The 23,502-nt window shown below is 35.8% G+C and overlaps 2 protein-coding genes across 2 annotated transcripts; both read left to right on the plus strand.

The window, feature by feature from the left end:
- Positions 1–1,943: 1,943 nt before the first annotated feature.
- On the plus strand, positions 1,944–12,604 carry LOC133882227 (protein phosphatase 2C 70). The gene is made up of 13 exons (XM_062321352.1): positions 1,944–2,161; positions 3,374–3,563; positions 3,682–3,855; positions 3,963–4,138; positions 4,238–4,396; positions 5,640–5,783; positions 5,870–5,931; positions 6,986–7,121; positions 10,802–10,896; positions 11,588–11,703; positions 11,788–11,917; positions 12,240–12,294; positions 12,429–12,604. The coding sequence occupies exons 1-13, from the start codon at positions 2,033–2,035 to the stop codon at positions 12,579–12,581; spliced, it is 1,719 nt and encodes a 572-aa protein (XP_062177336.1). The 5' UTR covers positions 1,944–2,032; the 3' UTR covers positions 12,582–12,604.
- Positions 12,605–14,132: 1,528 nt separating this feature from the next.
- LOC133882237 (uncharacterized) lies at positions 14,133–21,735 on the plus strand. The gene is made up of 11 exons (XM_062321364.1): positions 14,133–14,420; positions 14,509–14,556; positions 14,759–14,935; positions 15,054–15,120; positions 15,817–15,878; positions 17,360–17,438; positions 17,844–17,962; positions 18,086–18,165; positions 20,413–20,482; positions 20,994–21,071; positions 21,158–21,735. Exons 1-11 carry the CDS (start codon positions 14,181–14,183, stop codon positions 21,215–21,217), a joined length of 1,080 nt encoding a protein of 359 aa, XP_062177348.1. The 5' UTR covers positions 14,133–14,180; the 3' UTR covers positions 21,218–21,735.
- The last annotated feature ends 1,767 nt before the right edge of the window (positions 21,736–23,502 follow it).

Genomic DNA, 23,502 nt, shown 5'->3' on the forward strand with positions numbered 1-23,502 from the left:
TTATCCAAATTATCACTCATAATATATATCCTTTCCAAATGTAAGAATTAAGACTCCATTTTCCTTGTCTTCATCCTTATAAAAATACTCCTCTCTTAAATTATACGTATTCTACCTATAACCATACATCCTTCTGGCGAGGGTTGAAAACAATGGTCGCAGCTCATTGGTACCGCCTGCATCCCTATTGCCCGGTATGACAAATTTCATAAACAAGTTGTCTACTTAGTTTGACTTCCTTTTTTTTTTTTTAAATTAATATTATAATTTATTTTTTTAAAAAATATTTATTATAAAAATGTGAGGCTCATCCCTCAACTAGATATTGTTTCTGAATAATGTTAGAACCTACACTTTTTTGTCGATAACTATCACACAATAATGTCGTAATAGTTTCAATAAACTCTTGAATCAGTCATTATTAAAAAGAAAGAAAGAAAATTCAAAGATTAATTGGAACGATCACATTAACATTGTGGCATATAGCATTACTTAGTATTCCCCATTTATTTTATTTTATTTTTTTACTTATTCTTGCTAGTATTGGAAAAATTCTTAATCCATCTCTATTTGGGCCTTGACCCGCTTTGGATAATGGACTTTAGGCCCACTGGACTGTCTTCCGCACACTCGCTAATGACATTGCTGGATGAGGTTTATATGGGTTGGTGGACTAAGTCTAGTTATGGACTCTATGATTAAGCCGTTTAAATATTGAAAGTCACTTAAAACATGTCATAACAATCGGTAAAAGCCGAATACAATAAATAGGTATAAATAGTAGCATTGTTCATCAACATTATCTTCTATTTGTTCAAACGAGCCCAATCCTTTCGGCAATCAAGTAAGGACAACCCAATCTATAAAAATATTGCGTGTTCATTTGTATGTGAGATGTGTATATATATATATATTTTATTTTTAACAGCAAAGGTAAAATTGAAATAAACTTATTAAAAAATATGTGCTTTAGCACATTGATATTTCACATGCAAACGTGAAATAAATCCAGATCGAAAGTGGAGGGCTGCGTGCTCATCCTACCCGCTTCACTTGCAAATCGGTGTCAAAATTAGAGCTTAAAAATCGTTAGACTCAACCGACTTCAAGTTTATCCATCTGAGAAAAACGTCATTTTACTGCTGAATCTCTAAAATTAATCCATAAGTCTTGTACAGTTAAAGAGGTTAGTAAAACGTCAAATCTCTAAAATTAATCCATACGTCTTTGTACAATTAAAGAGGTTAGTACGGGTTGTTTGGAATTTAAGAAGTGACTTAAGGACTAAGGTAAAGCTTTAATCAATATGTTTGGAATTTAAGAAGTGACTGATTTAACTTAATGGAGTTGTTCATACCCAACTAATTAAATTTAATCCACTAGAGTTTGAACCATATAATACAAAACTAAAATAATAATAATAATAATAATAATAATAACAAAAACATTTGCTAATTTTGCCATAATATTGAAAATATACTTTATTCTCTTCTGAAACCTAACACGTAAATTACTTTGACAAACACAAATCAATGCCCTGAGAATTTAATAACCTATTGCAAAAAAGAATGCGGAGCTTACTTAATTAAATAAAAGTAAATTTGTTTTTTTTAACATAAGTGACACTAATTAAATAATTAGACCGCATCGAGAAAATTAACCTGGCCTTGATCTCAAGAAAAATAAAATCTGTCAATCTCCATGCTACAAAAAGAAAAGCAGGCCTAAAATGATCCTCTGGAAAAATAAATGGTAAAAAATTTTATTTTCAGTAAAAAAAAAAAAAAAACTTAAATTCTCTCAAATCTTGATCTCTATACCTTATTTTTTTACTGAAGTGATTTCCAAATTTCCAATAATATTTGTTGGTGAGCCAAACTACTGATTAAACCTATGCAAAACCGATATACTATAATGTTTTGTTTTGGAATAAAAATAATAAAGAAAGAAGTGCGACCATTTCAAAGCGGTCGCGACCTTCTCGCAAACCCCAAACGCCAATCAGTTGGTCCGGAGGGGGAGAGCGACGACTATGGCGATGCTAGAGATCATTGTCGGTGCCCTACTCCTTATGCTGCTTCTGACCCTCCTTCTTTTCATCATCCTCGCCTTGAAGCCATGGCGCTTCTTCTCCTCCTCCTCTCGTTCCCGCACCATCAAGGTACCTCTTTTTGCTCACTATTCCCCGCCCCCCCGCCCTCCCCCCCCTCCAATTTTTTTTTTTTTTTTTTTTTCTCTGGAAGCTACGGGGTTTTAATCTCGTTATCTTTGTCTTCGGAGTGCAATGCTCCGTTTGGTTGCTGAGAAACGGTCTAAGAAGATTGGAGAATTTAAAGCTTTTGTAACTTTTTCGATTTGTTCTGCGTTTATGCATTTCGTTTTTATTCTCTCTTTTCGATTCCGTTGGATTTGTATGAAAGAATTGCACCGTTTTAGGGTTTTATTGTTGTGTGCTTACTTCGAGATGCATAGACGGGTGTGATAATTCTTTTGTTGCACAAGTGATGAGCGTGTCATTGTGGGATTGAATGAAGCGTCTTATGGGTGAGGATTGATTTATGGTTTTTGGATTTTTATTTCTTGTGTTAAAATTTGGTAAAATCAGAGTTGAAGAATCTTTTGAATTCATCTTCTGTGAATTTTTGGTTCGTGGATGTCAGCTATTGTTATTTTTGTGTGCTCATTTGGGTTTTAGTTCTGTCCGAAATATCAGTTCGAATAGATTTTTGAGCAACTCATGCCAATTGGACTGTTCCATTCATTTAATCTCTTACTTGATTGCACCCTGGAGTAGGGGTGTAGGGGAATTTGAAGTTCAAAATTGCAAGCTTTTTATGGCTCTCTTAGTTTTGTTTAATGGAATTTAAAGTAGCATTCTTTGTCTTTGTCTTTTATTTTATTTTATATACGAGTCTTGATTATGTGAATGAGTTCATTGTGGTCAAATTTTACAATAGCTTTATACACTATTTTTTTCTTTTTTTCCTTGGTTGGTTAAGGACATCACAACTTATATTATTTCATTATATTTTTTTAGATTTAGATCATACACCCATCAATGATGTAAATACTTTTCTCTTGTATACTTCCGGTGTACTTAGGGGCGCCTTACGCTTTTAATAAGACCAGTTTATTGCTTATAAAAAAAAATGATATAAATACAAGTAATAGATTTTTTGAGTTGTCCCCTTTATTGATTTTTTAGTGGATTTTATACTATAGGATGGAAAAGTTCACCTCATTGTCAAAGACCAGTAACTTAGTCTTAAGCTCAGAGCTCAATGGATAATAGAGAAACTAGGGAAAGTGGTTATGATTTTTTCCCCCCTAAACTTCTCATGCTGTTCACTCATTGTGATTACTTCTTTTGTAGGTTGGTGACCTAGATAGGCCCCTTGTTTCGGATGATGTGGATCTCATCCAAAACCAAATCAATGAATTGCCAAGGGATCATGATCTAGAGGGGGCATGTCCTCAGAATGAAGGGCATTTCCGCTCACCCCGGAATTATGGACTTGTTCACAAACAGAGGCTTCCCACTGGGTCTCCTCATATAACTGAAGGTATTCAATGTTTTCTATATTTCTCTTTTAACAATATTAAATTAGTTGTTATGCTTTAGTTTCTCTTCTAGGTCTAAGTTCTAAGCAAAAGCAAAATATTATTCTTCACTTTTCCCAGGTGATAGCTTCGCTCTAGACCTAATATCTGATCGTCCAGAAGATGTTTTGGTTGGTCAGACGCTGAAGCGTCCTTTGGCACCAGACCAATTAGCGGAAGTTCTAAAACATGGTAGACAGAGTTTGGAAGATGATAGATTTCAAGAGTTTGTGCACAAGGATATTCTAGATCAAAGTAATTTCTTATCTCTTTCGCTTGTATGAAGAGGTTAATTTTCTATATCTCTTCTAATTAGCTGAGTATGAAAAACATGTCATCATACATTGCTGTTAGAATTGCAGGAAGCTGCCTCACCCTGGAGGTTATATCTGGTCCATCTCGTGGGCTTTGTTGTTCTGTACAGTCAATAAATACCTCTAAGCTTCCGCTGACCCTTGGAAGAGTTTCTCCAAGTGATTTAGTATTGAAGGATTCAGAGGTGTCAGGGAAGCATGCGATGATAAACTGGAATTTGAATGTAAACCTTCATAATAACTATATACCACTTTGATATCCGTTATGCTTCTGTGCTGTATATATGGTGCTAATTATTTTATACTTGCACTATTGTTTTCAGAAGATGAAGTGGGAGCTTGTAGATATGGGTAGCCTCAATGGAACACTTTTAAATTCACGGCCAATCAACCATCCAGATTCTGGAAGTAGACATTGGGGTGACCCGATTGAGCTTGCAAGTGGAGACATAATAACTCTTGGCACAACCTCACAATTATATGTAAGTTAATGTACCTCTGTTTCAAGTTTCAATTATAGTTGCCATTTCAGATTCTACAAAACAGTGACAGATTTTCAAGATAAATATATTTATGTTTTCATTTAACTGGACAGTACATTAAGGGAGAGAATTGATGTACTGTTTTGGTTTATCGAATATTTTCTAGGGTCAAGGAGTTCTTGAATTAGGAAACATATTTTGATAAGGTTTTTATGTATTACATACATTTTCATTTTTTAATCTACATGGTCTTTAGTAAACTATACTGTTTTCTTGCTGACAGTTTGCCTATTTGTAGAAATAGTAGTATACTTTGATGAATACCATTGTCTTAATATTTATAGTAGGGACTTTCCAAATTGAAGAAGGTCCCCTTGAGAGTGGCTTCCTTTGCTTGGTCGGCCGCTTTAGGTAAGATCTTCACTTTGGACAACTTGAGAAAGAGGCAGATCATTGTGGTAGATTGGTGGTACATGTGCTAGAATAATGGAGAAATCGTTGACCGCCTTTTACTTCATTACAAGATAGCTAATGCCTTAAGGAACTCTATCTTCGGTTTCTTTGGTTTAGCGTGGGTCATGCCCCGTTGAGTGATAGATCTTTTTGCTTGTTGGAGAACGCAATGTGGTAGTCCTCAAAGTGAAGCTATTTGGAACAAAATCCCGCCTTACTTGATGTGGTATATTTGGAGAGAAAGAAATGATCAGAGCTTTGAAGAGAGTGAGAGGATGGTGGTGGAGTTAAAGGCTTTCTTTTTCTATACCCTATACCAATGGATTGCTACCTATGAGTGTTTTTATATTTCTAGTTTTCATGAGTTTTTTATTTTATTTTTATTTTATATATATATATATCTTTTTTTTTTTAAAAAAAGAACACTGAAGTAAAATTAAAATCATGCTTTGAGCTTCATATATTAAGAAAAAATAGTAGTTTTCTGACTAATTAGAAAAAAATAGTCTAGCTAATGACGTAATTTGGGATACTCATGTATTTAAAAAATAAAAGAAAAAGGACATGATAGCAGAATTTTACTCTTGCAGATGATGTCTTAATTGAACCCTGTTTAGTTTTATACTATAGTATGCTAAATTGCTCATATTATGATGCCATGAATGAGGAAATTCAGTTTTTCAATCTTTGAAGTATAGCTAATGCTTTGCTTTGTTTTGTTATTTGTAAGATGCAATTAATGCCATAATTGCTACTTATTTTTATCAGTATATGATATATCCTGTGTCAGGTTCGCATTACATCTCAAAGTGAGTGTCAGATTCCCTTTGGAGTTGGTGTGGCATCAGATCCAATGGCTTTGCGTAGAGGAGGAAAGAAGTTTCCGATGGAAGATGTGTGCTACTATCAATGGCCTCTTCCTGGGACGGACCAGGTTTGGAGTTATTGTGTTTATTTTAAAGAAGTTCCTTTGTAAATACTCCTCAAAGAATTATACTCACCTTGATGCCTACCTTACAGTTTGGTTTGTTTGGCATCTGTGATGGACATGGTGGAGCAGGGGCTGCCAAATATGCTAGCAAGTTAGTTCTCGACTTAAATGGGCTATCATGCTGTGGTTTCTGGACTTTGTCTTCCGCCTATTTGAAAAATTGGATCATTATAAGATTGTAGAATGAAATTTCTATATTCTTTTGTGACATTTTTGTCTACCCTACAAGTCATGGTTTTAAGTTAATATTTCATGATTTGTCTTTGTCATCTGGTAAAGAAATAATTGAATAAATATAATACTCTTCTTTAGCTAAAATTTCTCTTTAATGTTGACATGATTATGGGGACCCCAATAATTTGTTTGCATTTGGCTCGTCCCTTGGGGAATTTCCTCAGCAATGAGGAACATGTATTAGGGTATATGTGTAACTTGCTTAGAGTATGGACTTGGATGAAAGAAAAGAACCATTTTTTCCAATATTAGTGATCAGTACTGGTAAATAGTATAAAATGAAAGAATTCCATATACTATCTAGAAAGGGTCTATGATATTCTTCTATGTGTATCAAATTCTATGGTTTCTATGGTGTAAATCCAATTGTCACAATTTTCAATTTTGGATGAGAAAAAAATTCCCTAATGCTCATGATGTAATTTATGTAAAATAAGAATTATGTTGTCCTGATTCAACCAGGTAATACCTGTTTGAATCACTGTAGAATTAATTGGTTGACCCTTTTAATTGATCTTTTTAAAGTATTCTCACGTGCACACTTGCATATACACATGTACATATAAATATACATTTGTATATGTATGCCCAAATGCCTGCAGAGTTGTGTTTCCTAAATATCTTTTTGACAAAAAATTTGTGAACAACAGCAACTGATTTGATACTCCAACAATAGGTGGTTGGTCAAATTAGGTTGGGTTCAAAATTGACTATTTTGAAGATTGTGGTTCTCAAACAACTCTTTGCCCTTACAGATGATCCCATTTGAGATGCTATTCTTCATTTTGGTTTTAGATTATTCTACCCTTGCTCTTGCTTTTCCAGAATGTGCATCAAGCTGTAATGGTGTTTTTGTCCTTGGTTGTTGTCCAATACTTTAGTAATCGCTGTTAGTTAATGTTCTTCTCCAGAATTCTACCTGAGATGGTTTCTGCCACTTTGTCGGATTCTCTAAAAAGGGAGAGTGTTTTATCACTATGTGACGCTTCAGATATTCTGAGGGATGCATTTTCCCAGACAGAAGCATGCATGAATCATTATTATGAGGTATGATAGTTTCTTGTTCTCTCACAGTCAAATGCATTTTTCCTTCTTCTGTTTGACTTCACCTTTTGTATGCTCTTATCTGTAACTTGTAATTGTAATGGAAGATGTGTTCATCTCAAAATGATTTGTTTTATTTGTTAGTATGAATTCTAGTAACATCTGTAGTGTTGACACAAATTGGACAACTTTTTGGATCGTAGGGCTGGGGTCCTTGCATCTACAATGATATTGAATGACTCGTACCTCGATATCCATTATGAGTCTCCAGAATTGTTTACAATGATTTTTCAGTTTGTACATCATGGTTGTCTTCATTCTTGGAATTCAGTAGTCTACACCGTCAATAAGGCAATGTTTGGGGAGCATTGTACAAGTTTTTTTTTCTTCTGCCGGGGTGGGGGGGGAGGGGGGGAAATCCACAACACATGGTGACAACATGTTACCTAGTTGGACTGACTTAAACTATTCTTCTGAAACCATGATCAAGGATGCAGGAGTTACACTGTTCCATTGGAGATAGCTTCTGCCATGATGTTCAGGTCCTGACAGTCTTGCTACACAGCAAAAATGGTTTCTGCTGTGGTCCCCAGAATTCTCATTTTCACGATCCCATAATTAATACACCATAAGTCTTTCTTGGAGGTGGGCCTCATTGTGTCTAGCAAGAACGCGCTTCAGAAGCGAAGGAGGTGCTCTCCAATTTTTTTGTGGACTATCCTTTTTGAGGACGTGCTCTCCTCCAACCCGTGCTCTCTACCGGCTAGCCCAGAGTGGACTTTTTGCTGCCAAGGGGGGTAAGTGGGTCCCTCTACTGGACTTACTTTTCTTCCAAAGAGGTGTGCAAGGGGGCTATGATGGGAGAAAAAAAGGATAAAGGTATTGAGTTTTCTGAGTTGATTGGGGGGAGTGGGTAGGAGTGATGCCCTTGTTATCTGGCCTTGTCTGGAGGTGGAAATGTTCTCAGAGGAGGGTTGAATGTGAGAGGGTTAAATGAGGGTGACAAGCAGTTGAGAGTCAGAAATCTCCTTAGGCAGTGGAAGGCATACATTATTTGTTTGCAGGAAACTAAATTGGATCTCATATTCGGCAGTGTTGTGCAAAGCTTGTGGATTGGCATTACTCAGCTTCTAGAGGGGCCTATGGTGGAATCTTGCTTATGTGGGATAGGAGGGTTGTGGAGAAGATTGAAGAGTGTGTGGAGGGAGTTTTTCGTTGCGTGTTCATTTAGAGATGTAGAAGATGGCTTTGTTTGGGCTATTGCGGGGTTTATGGGCCTAATTCTAATTGCGTTAGAAGGTCATTATGGGAGGAGTTGGCTGGCCTGATTAGTTGGTGGAATATGCAAATGACACTTTGGTTTTTTGTGGGGCCAATCATGATCACCTTCGCTATCTTTGTGTTTTATTCTTATGTTTTGAAGCTATCTCTGGTTTGAAGGTTAACATGCCTAAGTCGGAGTTGGATCCTGTGGGTAATTTGGGTCGGTGTTGTTGAAAAGATAGAGCGCCGATTGGCTAGTTGGAAATGATGTATTTGTTTATGGGTGGCATGGTTACTTCTATAAAGAGCACCATTTCCAATTTATATACGTACTTCATGTCTTAATTTTCCCTTCCTGTTGGCGTTGCAAACTGCATAGAGAAGCTCCACTGAGACTTCTTATGGGATGGGATAGGTGAAGAGTTCAAATTTCACTTGATTAGCTAGTCCAAGGTTCTCTCTCCGATCTCTGAGGGATGGTTGGGGGTTCGGGACTTGAGAATGTTCAATCGTGCTCGTTTAGAGAAATAGTTTTGGCGCTATGTGCATGACAAAGTGCCATGTTGGAGAGTTGTTATGGATGCTAAATATGGCAGTTCATGGGGTGGGTGGTGTTCTATTTAACCCCCTGGGCTGTTTGGGGTGAGGTTATGGAAGAATCTCAGAAGTGGATGGAGGACATTTTCTAGTCATACCAGATGTGAGCTGGAAGATAGCTCTAATATTAGACTTTGGCACGATGTGTTATGGGGAGAAGGCCCTTAAGGAAGTTTTCTTTCGGATTTATTTAGTGTCGCTTGTGTGAAGGATGCTTCTGTAGCAATTCATTTGAAGCTTTCTAGTTGTTACGTTTAGTGGAACGTAAGTTTTATTAGAGCGGCTCACAATTGGGATGTAGATGTCTTTACATCGTTGTTGTATTCCTATAGAGTGAGATGGGAAGGTCAAGACAAGCTTTGGTGGGTCCCATAAAAAAATAGTTGTTCGTTGTTTGCTTCTTCTACAATGTCTTTATATGTAATGATGCCATTCCTTTTCCCTGTAAGATTATTTGCCGGATCAAGGTTCCTTTGAGAGTGGCTTTTTTTTTTTTCGCTTGGTTGACAGCCCTAGGAAAGGATCCTTATCATTGCCAACCTTAGGAAGTGGCATGTCATTGTGGTTAATAGTTGTTGTATGTGCAACAGGAATGGTCCGTGGACCATTTTTTACTCCATTGTGAGGTTGCTGGTGCCTTATGAAATACTTTTTTCAGTCACTTTTGATTGTCCTGGGTTATGCCTAGTCGGGTAGTTGATTTATTTGCTTGCTGGTGGACTGGTGGTAGCACTGAGAGTGATGTTGTATGGAAAATAGTGTCCTCTTGCCTTTTGTGGTGCATTTGGAAAGAAAGAAAAGAAAGATCAAATCTTCGAGGACTATGAGAGGACATTGGAGGAGTTTAAGTCATTTAATTCTCTTTATATTTGGACAGCTACATTTGTAGCTCCTTTGGAGATTAGTTTTCATGATTTACTTGTTCTATTTGTTCCTTCTAACTAGGTGTTTTCTTGTGTACTTCCTGGGTACATGGGTTGCGCTTTCTCTTTTAATGATATTTCGATTACTTATATATATAAAAAAAAAATCAATACACTACAACAGCCCTCGTAATAATAGACTTTTGCTTTAATGACGTTGGTTCTTAGGTGTTCTGAAGTAATGTTGTCAGTCTAACAATATCCAAGGGAAGTTGCTTGCAGAGATGCAAATTTCAGCCATCACGCTTGCCTAGAAGTTGGCAAGTAGTTGGAAGAAATTGTGCCCTTTTCTTTAAAAAGAGAGGGAGGGAGGGAGGGAGGGGGGGGGGGGGGGGGGGGTGTTAATCGTGCTTCTGGTATTTGTGCATATGAATGCTCCTAAATACTTACAAACTTATTCACTAGGAGAGAGAGCTCTACACATGGACATGCTCGCAGACTGTGTTATTGAGATATATGAGAGATGGAGAATTGCTTCCTCGGTGAATACATCTCTCGCTAGCTTGGTGAATTCTTGAGTTGAGGTGCTTTAGAGGCGTCATGGGCTAACTAGTGCCACACTAACCCGAACAGATAAAAGACAAAAAAGTGCCTTTTAAATAGATTTAATGCTGTTTGCTTGTCTCTTTTATGGTGTTCCGTATTTTATTATTGTAATCGAAGTTTAATCATAGTGGGAACTTGGACCATGGAAGTAATTATTTAACAGCACGATGAAATGCGAGTTCTTCCTATTGATACTTTTGGTAGTATTGTTTGACTGTTTTGAGTGTCCTAAGTTCTATTTTTTTCATGACAAGAACTGATGTGAAAAGGGTTATTCCGTTGTCCTTTTAAATGTTTGTCTTGTTAGTAATTTAAGGCTGTGATTTGCACATTATGACAATCAATTCTTCGCAGGGTTGTACTGCAACGGTGCTTCTGGTATGGGCTGATGGTGATGAAAATTTCTTTGTGCAATGTGCAAATGTTGGGGATTCAGCTTGTGTTATGAAGTATGTGTTCGTGTTGTCATTCTTTCATTCATACGATCATTAGGATAATATAGCATCAAAACTTGTGTGCTAGTGTATTGGGTGGGGTATTTGGTAGAAAAGCAGCAAAGTTGAGGGTCCTCAGCTCTGACCTTCCAAAGAATAGTCATTGTGGCTACTGCGGTTTTTGCCATTCTTATGATAGCTTTCAAGTAGCATCTTATGCATCCATTCATTTCAATGAATCGTTTGATTTGAATGTGCTGGAATATAACGGGACATTGGTGGTTATCAAATTTACATCCTTATCATCGCATATGTTATTATTGTTAGTATTTATCTTGTTATTTTACAGCAACTCCAGGGTCCACACTTATAGATGACGATGTAGCACTGCAGTTTCTATTCGTTCTGGCTTAGCCATATTGTATTCCCTATTTTGGCCTCTTGAATTTTCTTTCTGATAGTTTTGGAAATCTGGTATTTGTATATATGGTTCTTGACTAAGAGAACCACAGTTCTTTTATATGATATCATATATATGGTTCTTTTATATGGCTCCTAAAAGAACTATGTTTCTTCAATCAAGAGTAAAAAAAATAAAAATAAATCTTCTCTTGTGGTTTTGTCATATTGTATTCTAGGGTCCACACATATTTCCTTGTGACTATATATACCGTAATCACAAGTAGATGTGATTTTTTTGTGGCAGTGTTGATGGGAAGCAGATTAAGATGACTGAAGACCATAGGATAACCAGTTATTCTGAAAGAGTCCGAATTGAAGAAACAGGAGAACCACTGAAAGATGGGGAAACTCGTCTCTGTGGTAATTGGCAAAATGACTTCAAATTTTGTGTACATTGTTAAATAATGGTTAATTGCTCGCTTGTGTTTTTCTTCCCTAGTTCAGGTTTGAATCTTGCTCGGATGCTTGGAGACAAATTTCTTAAACAGCAGGATCCCCGCTTCAGTTCAGAGCCTTATATAAGTCAAGTTGTACGTATTGATCGAGCAAGTGGGGCATTTGCACTATTGGCAAGGTGATTTTGCTTCTGATCCTTGTCTTTGTAATTATTGTGTAATGCATCAGTTTCAGCAATAATGGTCTTTATAACAATTTTTATATCTAGATCTTGATTCAGCTCATGTTGATATCTAAAGTTTCGTTTGAGAGTTGCCATCAAATAGCTGTTTCATGTCTTGAATTAGTCCTTTTATTATTTAGAAATACTTGACTATAGAGATTGAAGAATTTTTATATTTTGCTTTCTCAATTATATACTATTTAGTATTTTCATTTTTTTTTTTTTTGGGTATTATGACATTTAATAAATGTAACTCTGGATTGTGCAAAAATAACAGTGATGGGTTTTGGGATGTCATTAGTGTGAAGAAGGCAACACAGCTAGTCCTTCAGGTATTATCTATTTACTTGATTTGAAGTTTCTTTTGATCATTCTGAGGGTTTTATTTTTTAATTTTTTAATTTGATCTTTGTCATTCTCTCTCCCAAGTCATTTTAATACTTCTTCAAATTTCTGAGCTTCACAGACAAGGGAGAGACACTCGACGGATGAGGATTCAGCAGAGAATATTGCTAATTTTTTGTTGAGTGAGGCTAGAACACTGCGAACAAAGGATAACACCTCTATAATTTTCTTAGATTTTGACACCACTAGAATCTCATGTAAAGTTGACTCTTGATTTGAATAAAAAAGTTTTAGTTATACGAATGAGTATATTTGCTTTCTGTTATTTTTTGAAATTGTTGTACCATCACTATTCCTCTCCTCTTCTTACAAGCGATGTCACTCAAAGAGTAACGTTAGAACTATCTTTTTATTTTATTTTAATTTTTTTAAAGTTAATGTAACTTTTTAAATCATCACTAAATTAAAATGGAATGACTTTTTGACTTTTTAATCGGAATAAGCCTTGCCTTGTTCTTTACGACCATATGGGATGCGAGAATTTTTTTCCTTTTATTTTCTGGCCAACATAAAAATCAGTTTATATGTTAATAATGGTTGAAACAATAATATTTATGTTCACTTGATAAGCCACTAGAAGTGAAACTTGTAATAAAAGTAACCAATAAACGGAAAAACCCAATTTAGCCAAATTGTTAGCACTTACACTGCTTCAGAGGGAGACCTTGAAGATGGAGAGCGAATGTGAATGCTGCTAGCAAAGTTGGCTGTAGCAGCCCTTGATGGAAATTAGGAGTTCTAACGAGAGAATTTAATAAAACTTTGCTCCTCATCACCTTTCGAGGGAATTTGAAAGACTATGAGGAATATTTTATAATAGTTGAGGAATCTCTTTTTAGGGCGGTGAGTTTGAAACACAATCAAATCAGATTTTGTTGAAGCTTAGAACTAGATATAAGAAATTTGAATAATAAAAAAAGGGCTATTCGGAAAAGAGCCAAGAGACCATGAAACTGATGTGAAAGACCCATGGTATGACTGGTATCGATGGCGCATGTGGTATACTCGCTGGGTCAAAAGTAATAGGTTGGAAGAGAGCAAATCAGTGAAAGTGGAGAAGAGGCTCGTGGATGATATAAGTGAATGGATAGATGTAGATTTGATCTTCAAAACTCCAAACAAAAAGACAAAAGATAAAAAACAGTAAAAGATAAACACCAATTTAGAAGAATTCTTTCCGCCTCCTTAACTCGGAGCATTAGAGGTTCGTTTAATTGTGAGCATTTTTTTGCAAGCCTTTTCTTTTAGTTGAAAGTATCAAACAATAACTATTCTTATCAGTTAAATGACTTATAACAATAACTTTTTGGCCCCTCTCTCTCTCTCTCTCTCTCTTAAAAGCTCTCTAAAAAAGAGAAGTTTCACTTCTTCTCAAATCTCAGTCAAGGAGGAGTGAAGAGCTTCCTCTCCCCACCGCAACCTTCGTGTTTTCCTCTTCATTTTTTTTTTTGGTACTCCTCCATTAAAAAAAAAAAAAAAATTGACTTATAATAAAAGTTTGTAAAATCAATTTATAAATAAAATAGCTTGTAATAAAAGTTGTACGGTCAGTTTATAAACGAATTTTAATAAAAGTTGTAAGTAGCCCGGTAGCTCTAGCCCTTGCTTTTTTTTTGGAGTAATTTTACATGTGTATTAAGTACCTATAAAAAATGAAGTGTTTTTAAAATTATCATTTTTTTTTTCTTTTAAATTATTATTATTATTATTATTATTTGTCTATCTGGCGTGTGTTTAAACCTTAAACCTTAACTTGCGAATCTATTTATTACGGTAACGCCAAAACCCTTGTACCCTGAAAGCTCACATAGAAATGGCGAAGAAGAAAAAGAGAGCCGAGGCAGAATCGGAAACAGAAGTAGACGCACAGACTGCGCAAAAGCCCGAACCACAAAGCGAAGTCGAGCTCGTAAACGGCGAGTCCCATAAGAAGCAGAAGAAAAAGAAGAAAAAGCACAAAGCGCAAGACGAAGCAAAGGAAATACCCACAGTCAGCATAGCCGTGTCCGGTTCCATCATCGACAACGCCCAGTCTCTCGAGCTCGCCACCCGAGTACACCTTTCTCTTCTCGCTCTATTTTGAATATCTTTTTATTTTCTCCCGATTTTATTGGGGTTTTTTCAATTTTTTACTTTCGTAGTTAGCTGGTCAGATTGCACGTGCCGCTACCATTTTCCGAATTGACGAGGTCTGTTGCTGTTCCTTATTAACTTTGCCTTTCTGTGTTTGATTGCATAAATTATGTATTAGATTATATATATTTAATTATTTGTGTTTGGATCAATTTGTGATTAAATTTGTTAAATACGTGAAAAAGCATGTATTTATGTGACTAAATAACTTGATAATTCATAGGTTTCTTACTTTGCCAACTTGTCTTGTATAAACAGGTGGTAGTATTTGATAATAAGAGTGTTTCAGTGAACGATCACGGTGTAACGGCATTGGATTGTACAGATGAGAATGAAAGCGGTGCAGCTTTTCTGATAAGGATCTTGCAGTATCTTGAGACGCCGCAATATCTAAGAAAAACTCTCTTCCCAAAGCACAACAGTTTAAGATTCGTGGTACCAACTCCCATTCGCTAAAATTCATTGAATTTGATTGTGGGCAGTGAGTGCATTTCTTTTGTTGGATTTTTAGGTTCATAGTTGGCTAAATTTGTTTGTATCTTGCATTTGTCAGGGATTGTTGCCCCCACTTGATGCTCCGCACCATCTGCGGAAGCATGAGTGGGCTCCATATCGAGAAGGTATGCCTATATAGTGACAAATCGAACAAATTTGATGTGAGGGTATTTGAATTTTCTGGTGATTGATACTGAGCTTTTGCTTTTGATGCCTAGAACTAGCCTCTTTTGCTTGAGGATTCTATACTGCTACTTTAGAACAGCTTGAATTAACATACAGGATTGCAGAGGTAAAAATACATTGAGTACCATACCTAGATGGTCAAATATGAATTTTTTTTTTACTAGGAATCTGGTCGAAGAATCTAAGAGGAAAAAGAATTTTTGAAATATCTTGGATTTAAGTGGTAAAAATGATTTTGGAATTGTTAATTTGGTGGAAGATGTGGCTTAAGATGGATGGAATTGGTGGTTACAATTCTCGATTTTTACTTAAGATGAATTTATTTGGAAAGTTGAATTGGTATGCATAACAAACGGCAGGAGTCACAAACATGAGAAAGAACATCTTTGCCCTTATTGAGCGAACAACATGTATTACAGAACAGAATTTTTATTTTTATTTTTTTATTTTTCATTTTTTAAAATATAACTACTAGAACAAATACAGTCATAAATAAAATAGAAAAAATGAAAAACGACAAGAAAATAGGGTTTATAACTCGAGAGATAAATGTTAACCCTTACAAAATAAGGTGTATTAGCGACAAGAAAAGAGGGTTGTGCCCAAAATTTTGATATCTTGTATTAACTTTATAGGTGTCATAGTAAAAGGAAGATCTCCAGACTCAAGAACACTCGTTGATGTGGGTTTAAGTAAGGTAAATTAGAATTCTTCTAGTTCTAAAGCTGTTCTTACCATTTTTATTAACTAAAAGTTTCTTCCTCCTCTCCTTTTCTTCTTTTTCTCTATAGATGTATAGTTCTTTTCTTTCATGTTGAGCATATCAAGTAGTTTGATATCAACAAAATAGTTTCTATGGACAGATGAGTCATGCAATATTGTTGGTGTCCACTCATTTATTTATGAATGGAGTCTTAAAGTACCTGGATGTCACATGACTTGTGTGACTCACACGATGGGAAATAGCTGTTAACTCATTAATTTATTATCATGTCAAAGGAATTAAGTAGTGACAAACAAACAATGAGCTTGTATGATAATTATTCAGTTTTGTGATCCTGTAACCTTAGAGCCTATTTGAGATTATGTTAGGAAGCTTAAAAAATACTTTTAGTACCTAGAATGTTGTGCCTAACAAAAGGCTATTCTTTTTGGTAAAAAACTACGAAAGTATTTTTGACTTTTTTACTCTAAAAAGTGGCCAAAACACATTTTGGGAAAAGCTTAAAAATGAAGCTTTTTCTAAAATGCTTTTTTGGGCTTTAAAAGCTCTATTTTTCAACGCAATCCCAAACATGCTCTTAGTCTTTGTCCCTGGAGATCAGTTGTCCTTAATTGGGATGTAAATTCTAGTTTACTTGGAATTCAATATAATCTTGTAAATTAGACTACACTCCTCTCTCTCTCTCTCTCTCTCTCTCTCTCTCACTCTCACACACACACACACACACACATCTTGTAAATTAGACTACTCTCCTCTCTCTCTCTCTCTCTCTCTCTCTCTCACACACACACACACACACACACACACAATTGAAGTACCTCAGTAAACAGGTTCATATGCTCTTGTCGTTCTCCTCATGGTTCTGCGGGAAACATCACATGTATATAGCCCCTCTTTTTTTTTCCCTATGTTTTCACCCATATTAATCATTTGGATTGTTTGTGGAGTTTGATTTATGATGAGGGACTAATCAAGAGGGTCTGTAGGTTTATGTTTGCTGTGTCTCGTTTAGTTTTTTGCTGTATTGCCCATTGGCATTGGGCTGCCGTCAAGGTAGTGGGATTCGGACTTGAAATAATTCACCTAGAGTTGTTGATGTACTTTGCAATAATTGTAAACCATAATATTGCTTCTATATAATAATTGGCAAGTGAAGATATTTGTACTTTCTTCTATTACCCATCTCATGTGTACTCTGCACTTGATGATTGGATAAATTCTGTTCTCCCCACCCCCACAGCAAAAAAAAAAATAAAAAAATTAGAAGAATACATAACAGCACAACAAAAATTTTGGTTTAGTGATTCGCTGTTGTCAATGAGGTCTAACTTGAATTGTACCTCCTCTCCTTGTAAGAATAGGGAGGAGGTGAGGTTCAAGACCCACTGGGTGCATTTGTAACTTACCAATAAAGGAAAAAGGAAAATTTATTTTTTCACTGGTAACTTATGCAGAATTTTGTTATTGATCAAGTACTGGAACCTGGAACAAGAGTTACTGTAGCTATGGGAACCAACCGCAATCTGGATGCTGGTAATGAACAGACGTACCTTTTTGTTTTCTGAGTTTTTTTGCCTTGTCTAAGTTTTGTCTTAAACATTATTTTGTTTGTGTATACATGTGGCCACTTATTATTGCTCAATCGATTCATTGTGCATATCTGAACTTCTGCCTTCATCTTGCAATCTCTTTGATTTTCTTTTGAGCATTAAATTATAGTTAAGTTGGTTTGACGTACATTTTATTCATCCAACCTGTTGTGGCATCAGGTTAAAGTATTGGTCGTGTGTTCCATATGCCATTGCATTAAACTGATTTCTTTTTCTTTTTGAGAAATTCCATTTTTATTATGCCCTCATGCACCTATATGCAATCTTCCTGTAACTGGAAAATGTTGTGCATAATGGGGTTTATGATTCCACAATTGCATTTATCTAGATATGCCACGTGAAGTTGTCTCGTCCTCCAAGCCTAGGGAAGAAGCAGGAATGTACTGGGGCTATAACGTGCGATATGCTTCTAATATGAGTTCGGTATTGAAGGATTGCCCATACAAGGTATTCATTCTTTGATGCTGAGTTTTTTCTCTCTTTTTTCTCCTTTGGACTTAACCCATACATTGTTTTTTGGTAAACCATTCATTAAAGGCCCTCTATAAACTTATGTCATATTAATCATAGGGTGGCTATGACCATTTGATTGGTACCTCAGAGCATGGGCTGACTGTTAATTCGTCCGATCTGACCATACCTGCCTTCAGGTATGTTTCTGTTTGATGTCTTGATCACAAGTAAGATTGTTTTTGTCAGATGCTGTGAGCATAACTTCTTTTGGATAGATTTTTTCTAGTGACTGGAGCTAATGTTGCTCTTTACTGCTCAATTAGTGGACTGCATCATGATGTCAATGCCACAAAATTTCAGCCACGTAAAAGTTGATAATCTCTAATCTCTATCTAAGCTTTTAAGGGCTACAAAGAGAATTGGTGAGAACTAGAAGAGATTTGTTTCATAACACTGTCTCTGGGCCTTGACTACAATATGTTTCATAATAAGGATGGAAAATGTGAAGAAAGGAGATGGTCTTTCCCTCTTCTTGTTTGATACGTTGGAAGGAACAGGAAGGAGACTGTAAAGGAGAACTTGTTTTTTGGTATTAGTAGGCTCTCTTTTTTTGTGGACAAAATGACCACAATCTAGTATGCTGGAAGTTCACAAGAAAGTTGCATAAAGAATTAATCTCTGGAATTCTTACAATCAATAAAATCATAAGCAGAATCACAAGAAAAAGCACTACAAATAGCACACATCCAATCATACAAGCCTCCCAAAAAAGAAATTTGAATAGACAAAACCATATGCTCCACCCCCTAAAAAGTCCGACTATTGCGTTCCTTACAAATCGTCCACTTAAGGCACAATGGAATAGCAATCCATATTTTTTTTTTTTTTTTTGATAAGTAATAGCAATCCATATTTCCAACACATAAACAATTCATAAACTATCTTAGGTATCACCCACTGTACTTTGAGTAAAGAGAACATTGAGGACTGCAACTCTCCAGCCACTGGGCAATATAGAGTTCTAGATGACACTGTGAAGGTAAACTTCTACTATTATACGCTAGTTTGGAGGGTTCAATATGAGGAGAAAATGTAATTTCCTTTGTCATTCCTGGAAGTGCCATCTCTTCTTCTCCAGATCCATCCGACTTTGGAGCCCAAAGGTATCAATTTGATCCCTCTTCTTTTTCTCTCCCTGCTTTTATCCTTTTAACTAAAAATAAAGATGGTCTGCGTCCTTTTTATCCTCCCATTTATCCTCTTTACCCAACATAGTGTTAAGGAGGTAAAGGGTGGGGTGGGATGAGGTAATGCTCAGGTTCAAATCTTAGAAATCAAAAAAAAAAATATTTGGAGAAATATCCTGTTGAAAGGCATTTCCCATACGAACTATCTAGTTTGAGGAGTGATGTGTTCTCCTGTGTTCAAAGACAAGGGATGTTGGTTCCTATTGTATTTTTCTCTTTCCATTTATAAGGACTAGTGGGGACAGATGCTATATGGTTGGCAAGGACAAGTGCTATGTAGGTGCATGACAGGTTACAAGAAAAATGTAAGGTGGCTGTCTCTCAGTTTTTCACGGACACTTGAGTTACTCCTCTATGTTGGCTTCTTAATTTTCCAATTTAATTAGGTGGGCTGATTGGGTCTCCGCAAAGAATCGGTTTGGAAACTATAGAAGAGAGAAAATCACTATGACACATTTTTGCCAATTGAATGATCTGATTTGAAAAGTGAGGGGCAATCAGTAGTGTCTGTTTTTTAGTTTTATTTATAGGGGTGCATCTAACAAAAAAGAAAAAAAAAAAAAGTGACCTGCTCTCTGAGTAGTGCCTCTTTGCTCCAGTGAGCCTGCCTTCCTCCCCTCCTCTTCTTTCTTTCTCCTCCCCCTTCTCTCTTTCCAGAACCCCCCCCCCCCCCCCCCAAGGTTCTTGCTTGCTTCAGCAGATCTCTCCCCATGCAGATCAACTGGGGATTTTGTCCGTTTGATTTCTACATTCAACCTGTTGTTCATGGCAGTCCTTTTCTTGGCTTTGACTCAAGAAACTATTGGATCAGACTGGTTTCTTATTGGCCAATTTCCAGTTATTTTTGCTTTCTTTTGGTGCTGTATCAGCTGAACTTGTGCTTTTGTTTGGATTCCTACCCTTGTATTTTGTGTTTTCTTTCTTTTCTTAGATCTTTTTTATCTTTTTTCAGTTAATGAACTTTGATCTTGCTTATAAAAAAAAAAAAAAAAAAAAAAAAAACTTGATGGGGTACATCATATTTCTTTGGTGTATGTTTAAGTTTGTAGTATTCTTGACTTCCTAGTATTTACACCTTCAGTTAGAAGAAACCTAATTTTAGGTACGAGGCAATATGATATCATGTATACATCATGATAATATTTACTTTCATTTACCTGTGATGCTTGTTAATCTGAGGTATGTATAACTTCATAGGCATCTATTGATTGCTTTTGGTGGACTTGCTGGGTTGGAAGAGAGCATCGAAGAAGACAATAACTTAAAGGTATGTTACTACACAACAGTTATTGGCTCATTTCTGTGGCCACTTATCTGGTTTCATTTTTGGGAAACTGCTCCCATAACATGTTTCCAGAAAATGCCAATAGATTTTGGTAAAACAATGTTTCAGTTGTATCTTTCTTGGAAAGAAGCTGAAAAATAGAAAATGGAAAGTGGAGAACATTTGATGTATTTAATGCTTCCAACTGAGATTTTTATACTCGTGTCTTGCAACTTGAAAAAATAGAATTATTCTCCGTATGCATTTGTTCTGTTCTTTTATGTATATTTTCAGTAAGCATGTACCCGACTTATGGTTGATTTAGCATATGATAAAAGGGAAGAGCATTTGGTTAGTAGATTTAGTAATGGTGGAGTTTCGGACTCACTGGAAGTCTTTATAATTCTATCATTTTAGATGGTTTGGAGCCAGAAAGTGTAGTTGCTTAATAACCAGGAGGGGAAACAAAGTGAATACTGTTAATGTTAGTTTCTTCCTTCCCTTTTGGTTTCAGGGGAAAGAAGTGCGCAAGGTATTTCATTCCTACTTGAACACATGTCCAAATCAGGGGAGTCGAACAATTCGAACAGAGGTACTCGTATATTCTCCATCTGTCAAGTTCGGAAAATTCTTATCTAATTACTCATGGTCTTGATCAATTTGTTTCTTTATGGGCAGGAAGCGATTTTTATATCTCTTCAGTATTTCCAAGAGCCAATAACCCGAGCATTGGCATAGAGTGGAACTTTAAACTTAACCGAAAGTCAACTAACAGCTAAATATTCTGAAGTTTGGTAATTTTGGTCTTAGTTGGTGAGGTTCTCAATTTAGTCACCATCCTCCAGAATCTGAATCTGCTTGCAGACAGTAGGAAATATACATTACAAATTATACATTAGAGGAATGATTCCCTTCTGTCTTCAATTTTTAGCCAAAGTGGGCTCAAGCCTTGGAAATCGAAGTTTAAATAACAATATGTTCTCCGGTTTAAGCTGTACAGGAGGGTGACATCTCCGTGTGGATAGCTCATTACAATTTACGGGGCCAATCGATACAAAAATATGTCTATTGCTACTACCCAAGCATTCTCACTTCTCTTTCATTTATTTTCTCTTATGAGATTCAAGAGTGGGAAAGACCCTCTTTGATCCCTTTTCTCCTGCCCCATGTTGTATTTCCTGAGGGGGGAAAAAAATTATTACTTCAAATTTCTGACATTTTATATACGACAAGGGCAACGCGTTATCTCGGAAGAATTACTAGCGGAGAAGATCAGGATGCATCACATAAGAATAAATAAATAAAAGGCCCTGTTATTCATTCTTGCACAGGAAAAATATAGGTGAATATCTTCTTCTATTCAAAATTTGATGAGACTTGGCAATTTTTATACTACTCGTAAACTTAATACGAAATTAGTAGGTTGGAGTTAATGGGTCTAATCTGTCTAATTGAATGGGTCGAGTTAGGGTTGATTTATATAATTTTATATTCATGTCGATACAACTTGAATTCGACACGCAACACAAGGGTTGTTGGTTTTTGACATGATTTGTGAATTTTTCAAGAAATTAGTTAGTAAGGGTTGAAAGATTTAATCCGTTTAATTAAATGAATCATGTTAGGTTTGGCTTATATAATCTTATACTCATACTTTTACACAATTCAAACCCATAACGAGAACACTAATTTCCTCCTGTAATATGTCCACAAATTCATCCTACTATAATCCTTATTTTATTTATTTATTTATTTTTTTCATCCAGGAGCATTTAGTTTTATGCATTTTTCTAGCCAAAGATGGAATTAACGAATTTGTGCAATATTGGGGATGAAAATAATGATCTACCATGTAATGTTTTTATGCTCCCCAAAATACCTGCAAAAGTTGATTGAAGGAGAAGTTTGGACTTAGAGCTTGTTTGTGATTGTGTCAGAGAACTTAAAAAGTATTTTTAGTATCTAAAAAGTTGTGCCAAACAAAAAGCCGGCATGTAGGGCTGTAAGCGAGCCGGCCGTACTCGAGGTCTCGCTCGGTATCCTCCCGGTTTAGCCTGATTCGAGCTCGAGCTCAGCACTGTTGAAACCCACTCGATTAGTTAGTGATACATACCCGACTCGCCCGACATCACTTGATGCGGGCTCGTGAGCTCGACCCGTTTAGATCTCGAATCGCCTAGATCGCCCGACTTGTATGAAACCCCGAGAGCCTGGCTTGTTTAAGACACGACCGGGCCGACTCGCTCGCCCGGCTCGTTTATGGCTCGAAATATTCAACTCGAGTAACACTTGATCCGACCCGACCCGATCGCCAGACTCGTTTAGAGCTCGAAATTTTCAAAATTCAAATCAACAATTTTGATATAATAATTTATTAATTATATGATATATCATATATAGATCATATCATTTTATCATTATCATATTCATATGAATACAACTATAACTATATAAGTATATAATCTGTTCAATATACATATTATCATTAGATATGTTACATAACCTACATACGTAACAATGTGATTTATGTAATGATAAATTTATCAATTTACATTGTTAGGATAATAATATTATAATCAACAATGTGATTATTTAAAATCACAATTCACAAATTTAATATTATCATAATTCATAATTCATAACTCATAAGTAATCAATATGTTGGGATTTAAGTTATTTAACATTATAATTTATAATGTAATTAACTTAGTATTACATAATCACTTATTCACTCAGTTCATATATTATCTTCATCACCTTTTCGAGTTTATCATTAAGTTTCTTGATCTTTTGCTTCATGTGCTTAAATTCTTTCCGATATTTGACATCCTGCCTTTCAATCTTCTTAAACTCTTCCTTACAACTTCTGAGCTGATTATCTTTAATTTGCTCTAAGACTTTCTCCTCATCTAGCAAGAACTTTTGTAATTTTGAAATATTTTCTTCAAGTTTTGGAATCAAGTTTGTGGAGTTTTCACACTCTTTTTCTAATTAGAGAAAGAAATGTGTGATCGGTTCAATTA

Source organism: Alnus glutinosa, chromosome 1 (assembly GCF_958979055.1).
Source record: "Alnus glutinosa chromosome 1, dhAlnGlut1.1, whole genome shotgun sequence".
Lineage (NCBI taxonomy): Eukaryota > Viridiplantae > Streptophyta > Magnoliopsida > Fagales > Betulaceae > Alnus > Alnus glutinosa.